At 39.8% G+C, this 8,737-nt stretch overlaps 1 protein-coding gene across 6 annotated transcripts; it reads left to right on the forward strand.

Moving 5' to 3' along the window:
- The first annotated feature begins 3,090 nt into the window (after positions 1 to 3,090).
- Positions 3,091 to 8,436, forward strand: LOC149258149 (uncharacterized). 6 transcript variants are annotated; one of them, XM_089414839.1, is made up of 3 exons: positions 3,091 to 3,784; positions 3,900 to 4,062; positions 5,503 to 8,436. In XM_089414839.1, the coding sequence occupies exon 3, from the start codon at positions 6,625 to 6,627 to the stop codon at positions 7,933 to 7,935; it is 1,311 nt and encodes a 436-aa protein (XP_089270965.1). In that variant the 5' UTR covers positions 3,091 to 3,784; positions 3,900 to 4,062; positions 5,503 to 6,624; the 3' UTR covers positions 7,936 to 8,436. The 6 variants fall into 6 exon arrangements, 5 of the variants coding, with proteins under 5 accessions (XP_089270965.1, XP_089270968.1, XP_089270973.1 ...); XM_089414842.1 differs by having other exon boundaries at positions 3,936 to 4,062; XM_089414847.1 differs by having other exon boundaries at positions 3,961 to 4,062.
- The last annotated feature ends 301 nt before the right edge of the window (positions 8,437 to 8,737 follow it).

Here is an 8,737-nt window from a genome sequence, read left to right on the forward strand (position 1 = left end):
TATGCCACATCTGCCTCGTATTGTGCCACCAACTACTCTCTAGATACAAAAGCCCATATGAAACTAAGGACTAGAATCATGCAATTGAAGTGGGATCTAAAGAAGCACCGAGTCATTTTCACTATGTGAATCTTTCATGGGAGCATGATGAAACAATGTGGGATGGTGATCCAGGGGATGTGGAGGTTGTGGTTCATTAAATTGCTAATGATGGTATTAACTCAAAGGAGAAGTGGAGATTGTGATTCATTAAATCACCAATGATGGTATTAGCCTACAGCACAAACAATCTAGATTATAAGTTGCTATAGACAATGGGAATATTATAGGCAAATTCAATGGTTAAATTGCACAATAGGGAAGGGGAGCTTTCGGGGGTACTTCATAGAGTGGAGAGAGAAGTTGCCAGTGTATGGAATCAACACCGCTCTTAGAGACAATGGGGAGTAAAGTGAAAATCAATATGACGTAATAGAGACTCAAAAGATTGAAGAAGAGCTCATAATTGAGATTGCTATGGTCAATGGGAAGGTGGATAGACTCACTGCTCATATATGAACCATGACTGATATTCTTTCTTCACCTTAGCAACAATTTCACGACCTCAATCTTAACCTCCAGTGCCTCTAAGCTCAACTATAAGCTCTACTGGCTCAAAACCAAGAGGAAACTCAAGGAATAGGGGTGTATGATTCATCTGTCAACTATGCCAAACCGCTTCAACCTGAAAGTAGATCTCAATAGAGTAGCACCAGAACAAAAGTTTATAGTTCTAGATGATTAAATATGTATTTCAGAACTTTTTTTTGTTTAATGCCATCTAATACAGTGATATACTACACAATTTTTTCAAATTGTATCCATATAGGCATAGATGGTGCACAAGAAGTGGACAAATCAGAAATTTAAAGGGTCATCCTATATTAGACTTGAATTTTTTTTCTTCTTACTACATTAAGAAAATACTAATGTACTCTTTTAGTGCTCAAGCACATCTTCGCTAATAAAAATCTACATTTTTATTGTTAATACACGTGCATATATAAGTTCAAAGTGTTGTAAACACCAAATAAATCCATCTTAACTTTGGATCTACCAAGTGTCGAGAGGGATTAAAGCTTTGAAGATGCAAACTTCTCTTTGAGTGCAAAACTTGAGGAAAGGTTTGCACCTCAAGAGACTTGATTTCTCTCAACTCTTGGTAGATGTGGAGTTAAGATGGATCTAAGTTGGTTTTGAGAAACACATAAATAAAATGTTTTGACTATAAGGATTTTTTTATTTCACATATTTTATATAATATATATGCCATTGACATTGAAATATTTTATTTATAATTCATATTTCCACATTAAAATATTAATACATGCCCCCTTATATTCGAAAGTATAAAACACATATCCATATGATATAATATATCTCTCTTTAAAGATGTAAACCTCTTTTTAAATGCAATAAATTCAAGGTTAAGATGGATCTACGCTGGATATTAATATATTTGTTTTAAATATTACATGTCAACTAAGCATATAATGAATTACACATCATGTAATATCAATAATTTTATTTTTATATCAACTCCATATTTTGTTTTTAAATTAAGGCATTTATATTACTCAAAAGCAGATATACATGGAGTTATAAAAATATCCAAAATTATCAAGGAAGACACCCTAGTCTACGCCCAAACCCCATCATTCAACCCAGACAGAGGAACCTCAACTCACATAAACTACATGCAAATGTTCCCATACATCTGATAATCACAACCATCATGTGGCTTGCATAACAACCCCACAAACCCACAAAGAGACAATATACATATATGCGTAAAAAATCACCAATATCTGTAGCCTTATCACTGCCAGGGGACAACCCAACATATATGAAACAAGACACAAATAACACATCCCATATACAAAAAAACTGGACCAAAGACTTCATTCAAAATTCAATGTCGAAACCATCTGAGGAACACATCGTACACAAGCCATAAACGTTTCCATATGCCCATCGGATTGGGCCAAGGCCTTTCTTGCAAACCACCATGCAAACAAAAGACAAAAGGAAATGCCACACACCCATCCAAACAAACCAGGGGCCACCACAAAGAGTCATCACACGACCCTTTGTCCCACAAAGAACACTAGTCATTGTCAGATGAAGAGATATTTGCCAGAGCCCTCGTACTAGAGCCTGGAGGGTCTGCCTGCTCCCTACCATGTGATTCACATTGAATGTGGCTCTCTATATGAACCAACCAAGAGTCAAATCTGTCTAAACAAAACCTCTGGTTCCTGAGAATTCTCTTGACATGTTCAAGAGATGTGAAATTGTTATATTTCTCTACTTTTTTATCCCTTAGGACCAAGCGCAGAAGAATCTTCAGTTGTCGATGCAGAGCCACATAATTGAGATACCATTTCTTCTTGTCCCTAGTACACCTAGGGTCAAGGACCCAAGTCGACATATCCTCCAAAAAATTTGAGTCAGAGAGAGATTCTCTCTCAACCCCATTTGCATCTCAAGCTTTCGGATATCAACTCTATATTAAATAATAAAAAAATTATCATTTGTCGATGCAGAGCCACATAATTGAGATACTATTTCTTCTTGTCCCTAATACACCCAGGGTCAAGGATCCAAGTCGACATATCCTCCAGAAACTCTGAGTTAGAGAGAAATTCTCTCTCAACCCCACTTGCATCTCAAGCTGTCGAATAACAACTCTATATTAAATAATGAAAAAATTATATATCTATATATATATATAAAATTTAATTATTTTATTTATGTAAATTAAAAATTATATTTATAATTTACAATATTATTATTATTATTAAGATAAGTATTATTTTTAGATGCACAACTCTTCCTCTGTACCAGGAGTGGAGCACAATGAATGATTAAAAATGAGAGAGTGAAGTAAATTAGATTAGACGTGACTCAGGTTAGATTAGAAGGTCGTAATATAATAAGTGTGACGTCTTCCAGAGTGAGGTGAGTTAGGTTAGGTTAGGAGGTGAGTTGAGTTAGGGTAGGGTAGGAGAGGAGGCTGTCCTATAACAACCAGTGCTTCATCTGGCTATGGCATTCATTCAGGGGAACGCCTCAGTGGCCCTGTCATTCAGAAGAATGTCACCGGTGTGGTATAGTCCATGTAATTTGGAATATTTGCTGTTTTTGGGAATATTTTCAGTTTGGCCTGTGATTTTATCTTGAGCGATTTAAAGGCTCCGGTAGAGTGATCTGACAGTTTCGGTAGAGTAAGACGATTTTGTGATATCTCCAACTACTCTCCTAGTGAGCTAGTCGTTGGAGAGATCACAGAATCCTCTTATTCTACCCGAACCCTTCAAGTTGCCGAAAATAACTGGCCAGAGTCGTTGGAGAAATCAGAATCCTCTTATTCTAGCCAAACCCTTCAAATTGCCCAAGATTAGGAGCCAGTTTTTTCTTGTACCAGAGGTTAATCAAAAGCCGATCTTTCAATCTTTCGGATACAGATCCGGAACCATTGTTAACTGTCCAAATTCTAGGTTGCGCGTTACGTCCTATTAACATTCCGGTAATAACAACTACAGCATCAACGCTGATAAAAATTTCGAGGTTTTACGTCGAACACCGTTACATTCCAAGTTACAGGATCTATACCCGACCGTTATCGTTCTTGTCAAGCCAGGGAGGAATATGCTACTGTTATTTTATTACTACTGAATCTGAATATTATTATGAGGGTAATCGCATCTATAATGTGAAGTTCGCTATTGGAATTGCTTTGATGGTGAGGATCTCTAACCCTTAATTTTTGCGCTTATTGCCTTTTCCATTAAGTTAGGTTGTCTCATCTCTCTCCAGTGACACATTTCCTGTTTATGCTGTTGCTCGTCCTTTTTTAGGTTAGTTTCACATAGAGTATTTTTGCCCTTTTTTAGCTGAAACATTCTATTAAAAATATAGACTTCGGAAGATTACACGCCGCAGGTCCGACTCTGCTGTTTCTGTTTCGTCTCGGAAAAACCTCAACTGGAAAGAGGCTACCATCTCCAAAACATATGGCAGGTAAGTAATTTAGTTCCATTTGTTATGCTTTCCAAGCATTTATATTTGATACTTTGGTTACCTTTTCCAAGTTCATTTTGACAGATAATTTTCACAGTATGTGATGTCTATAGCATAGTGATGTCTTCTTGCATAATGGCCCTTTGTCAAATTTGTTGTAAGAGGAGGAGCCTGGAGACCGCAGAGGAGGAGCTTGGAGAAGTGATGCAGGGTTTTCTTTCACCCATTACTTTTTCTGCTAAAATTGCAAACACCAATTGAACGCCCACAAACTACAATATTATCAATAAATGGTGCCTTGAACGGAGATTAAATACCAGAACCAAAATTTCGATCTAGTCCACAATAGAGTAGACAACATGAACGGAAGCACACACAGAAATCAAGGGCAATCATAGAGCGAACGACAAGAATCGTAATCATAGAATTACAATGGCGCAGGTGATATTTTTCTTGCCTCTGTGTGTGATTGTATTTTACCACCGTGGTATTGAAAGATCCCAATGACCTCACACAGCCTTCAGTGGATACGATCCATCAAATTTCATTTCGGAGATTGTTTTAAAATTGCCAGAGTCTTTGATAGGACAGAGCTTTGGCTCTGTTACAACGATAATCTACCTCTGATTCTATATAAATCTTGCATCTGAATGAGCAATAGTGACAGGGTTCCTGTGCTACCAGCGATCTGTTCAACAGATTCCTTCGGCAATTTCAAATGCAATTTGAAGTGAATACTTTCTGCAACTGTAATCTGTGTTTTCTGTTCCACATTTGATACCGAGGGCAGATCTGCTAGCTTGAGAATTAGCTCTTCTTGTCCAAATCTGCTAGCTTGAGAATTAGCTCTTCTTGTCCAAATCTAAGCGAATGTGAGATCCCGGCGTCCAAATCGGTATGCTTTCTATGTTAAGAGGTATATGGTATAAATAACCCTATTTATTATCCACTTAAATGTCACGCAGATACATTAATATAATTAAAAATCCCACATGCATACAGTGAACATTGAATCAAGCAATTGAAAACTCGGTTAAAAGTTAAAACAATGCTCATTGCTTAAGGAAGATGACGTAAACTCCGATAGATTTGTTGGGATCTTCCATTATATGAAAAATCAAAACCACTCCCAGACTTAGACTCTAACGCCCCTCAATACAACCTCGAATATGCTAAAACAAACAAATGCTTATTTGTTGGCTCGTTACGTGATGGAGAGGAGGTTATGGACTCGTAAGAGCTTAAATTTTAAACAGATTCCTCCACACATGTATGAACCCAGAAGTATCTAGAACCTATGATTACACAACAAACAAGGTATACATGTATTACTTGACACTGACGTTTTCTTAATGGATGTCACGGGCTTTTACAATGACTCTTAATGCTGTTCATGGTTTATCAATGTACCCATCCTTTTGTATGTGTGTGACTCTGCAGGAAGGCCAAGCATTATATGTTTGACAAGGATGGGAATCAATGGAAGGAACCTGGTGTAGGAACAGTAATGTTATTTAAGCACTAAGAAGCTACAAATGTCCAGTTGCACATGAGACAAATCAAGACATTAAAGATATGTGCAAACCATTTAAGTGTGCCAATGTGCTTCCCTGCATAGTTTTCTGTCCTGAGAATTTTGTGTTGATCCTTATTACATGGATTTTGTTCTCTTTTTTTCCTTGTAGTTCTTCCACCAATATTGCTTCAGGAGCATTCAGGCAGTGGAAAGTCTTGGGTCTGGCATGCAACTATTGTCTCGGATGGAGAATGACAGAGGAACTCATTTGCATCCATCTTAGTTCTGTAGAGAGTGAGTACCATTTTTACACTCTTCCTCTAATACTTGGATTTCATCTATTCTGTGCTCACGTATTTTTGTTTGATAAAATCAATGCTTAATTTCTTGTATTCCGTGATCATTTTTAAAGGGTTGATTTTGCATATTTTCTTACGATCCTTTTCTGACAGATAATAGTGGATTGTTAAGGGATTCTTCCCCAATCAGCATTGTAAAAACTTGAGTTTAGCCTGGATTTGATCTATACGTGATGATAACATATGATATGGGAATTTTTAATAAATTAAACAGTGGTTATCTTTTTTTTTTTCTCTTCTTCTAGTGGAAAATCAGGGAAGATCCACTCAAAGAGATCACACCCGTTGTAAAATTAATCAGAGCCTAACCCTAAGGGCATTTAGGAGAATTGAACCCGTGACATTTAAATGGTAAGGTACTTATGGGACCTCGACCAATTGAACTAACTCTCGGGGCTAACAGAGTGTTTATTATCACTACATTACTATACTTAAAAAGTTCAATATTATCAAGGAACGCTCTGCCGCCGAAGACTGAAGACCTAGCCGCCGACTGCACTGCGCCTCTGGCCGCAGGCCAGCCTCGGCCTTCCTCGCTGCAAGAAAGGAGCTTGCATCTGATACCCTGTACTGGCCTTCACGCTGAAACAGAGGTCATTGCAACTGGAATATTGGTAAAATCCACTGGCTTGAAAGATTGGAAAGCCTGGGCTGTTGGGAGCAAGCCAGCGCGGCCCCGCGGATGCCATGGAATCCAGCGGGGGCTCTGCCCCTCCTCTCAACCCACCTCCGGAGATATCTGCATTCAAAGCATTAATAGCCGCAAGCCAGAAACGCCCTCCCACGGCTAGCCAGCAGAAGTTCGTCAAGAAACTTGGATCGATTCCTACGGTTGCCCTTCCTGAAGAAGAAACATGCAAGGTAGCACTGAACCTCGCGGAAAGAGGATTAATAGGACAGTTTACGGGCCTCTGGCCTTCTCCAAAATCGGTCGAGAACTGGACCCAAAGAAACTGGTCTCCACTGATTAAAGACGGAGTCAAGAGCTATTTTGTGGGCAAAGGGTTCTTCGTATTTGTCTTTGAGAACCCGGAAGATAGAAGTCTCATCTTCAGAAATGGCCCTTACTTCATGGGACCACAAGGCCTGTATCTTAACAAATGGTCTCCTGACTTTGACCCCTCTCAGGATGTCCCCTCCGCTGTCCCGGTGTGGGTGCGACTCCCCCATCTGCCCCTGCACTGTTGGAATCAAAAAACCTTCCAGATCATTGGTAATGCGCTCGGAAAATACATAGACCAGGCAGCAAGGAAAGACCAGTACACATGCGCCCGAATCTGCGTAGAGGTTGACCTAGAAGAGGGTTTGCCTGAAGCAATAAAGCTCTCTGTCGCTGGGTGGACTCACATCCAGGAACTGGATTATGAACAGCTCCCTTTCAAATGCAGACACTGCCACGAGCACGGCCATTTTGCGAAACATTGCAAGAAAAAAGCAGAAGATCAAACAGACAAAACAAATGAGGACCAATGGACGGAAGTTCGAAAGACTGCTCATCAAAAAAAAGGAAATGGAAAAGGGCATATCTTCGGAGTTCCAGGCAGCTCCAAGAGCAACCAAGAAATGGATGCAACCCCGAATGACACTGAAAAAGACCAGACCGACAATCAAGAAATGGATGCAACCCTGAATGACAATGAAAAAGATCAGACCGTCATAGCAGGTACGACACAAGAAAAAAAGGCAAATACAGAAGATCCACCATTAAACCAAGAAGGGGGAGAAGCTACACAGACTGAGACTTTTCAAGGTAGCCCCTCTAACCCATCTTATGCAGAAGTAACAAGGAAAAAACCAGTAGATAGTGCGGGTTCTTCAGAGGATGAAGCCTTTGAACGCCCCTCTAGAAGAGCAGGAAGGAAATCCCGCAAAGAAATAAGGGAAGAGGAAGCTGAGAGACTCAAAGTTCAAGGCAGCCAGTCCACCATAGAAATGTCCATTGGAAGAAACACAAGACCAAGGCCTTCAAAGGGAGGCCCTACTCCCCCTCTCAAGTAAATCATGAAGCTCGTCTCTTGGAACTGTAGAGGATTGGGGAACGCCTCCAAAGCTGAAGCAGTCATGGACCTCCTGAAAATAGAATCTACAGACATTCTCATGCTCCAAGAGACGAAGATAGAAGCCCGAGCGCTTCTAGACATCAGCAAGTCAAAGTGGAAGAAAAGTGCAGGCAAAGCAGTAAATTCAAGGGGCTCCTCCGGAGGGCTGGCAACCCTCTGGTCAGAAGACTCTTTTTTACTCAAAAAATCTCATGAAACTCAGCACTGGATATTCACGGAGCTTACACAATATGCAAGTAAGCTGTCTTTCTCTCTATTTAATCTCTATGTTCCTGTTACTTATTCTGAAAAAAGAGAATGCTGGACCTCTCTCTCAGCATTTTTAGACCAGCATACCCCAAGCAACATAATTCTAGCAGGTGATCTCAATATAGTACTGAAATCAAAAGAGAAAAGGGGCGGCTCCAACAACAGAGACCCTATGTTGGCCTTTGTGGAAGAGCTAGCGCAGCAATGGGACCTATTAGACTTCAAGCCCATCCGTGGTCTATATACCTGGTCCAACAACAGATCTGGGTCTGAACATATCTCTGCTCGATTGGATCGATTTTTGGTACAAGGTTCTCTGATTATGGATAAAAAGATAATCAAAACAAAAATTTTACCCAAGTTAGCTTCTGACCACAAGCCGATCCAGCTGCTCCTTGAAGATGAAGAAGATCTAGGTCCTCTACCATTCCACTTCAGCCCTTTATGGATTGAGAGAGAAGGTTTTTTTGAAACTGTTAAAGAAGCCTGGG

Source organism: Pinus tabuliformis, chromosome 6 (assembly GCF_031772625.1).
Source record: "Pinus tabuliformis cultivar Carrire ecotype Pingquan chromosome 6, CPIR1, whole genome shotgun sequence".
NCBI lineage: Eukaryota > Viridiplantae > Streptophyta > Pinopsida > Pinales > Pinaceae > Pinus > Pinus tabuliformis.

Excerpts from the sequence above, each read along its gene's own strand:
- LOC149258149 (XM_089414834.1), top strand. The coding sequence starts at position 6,625 with ATGGAATCCAGCGGGGGCTCTGCCCCTCCTCTCAACCCACCTCCGGAG.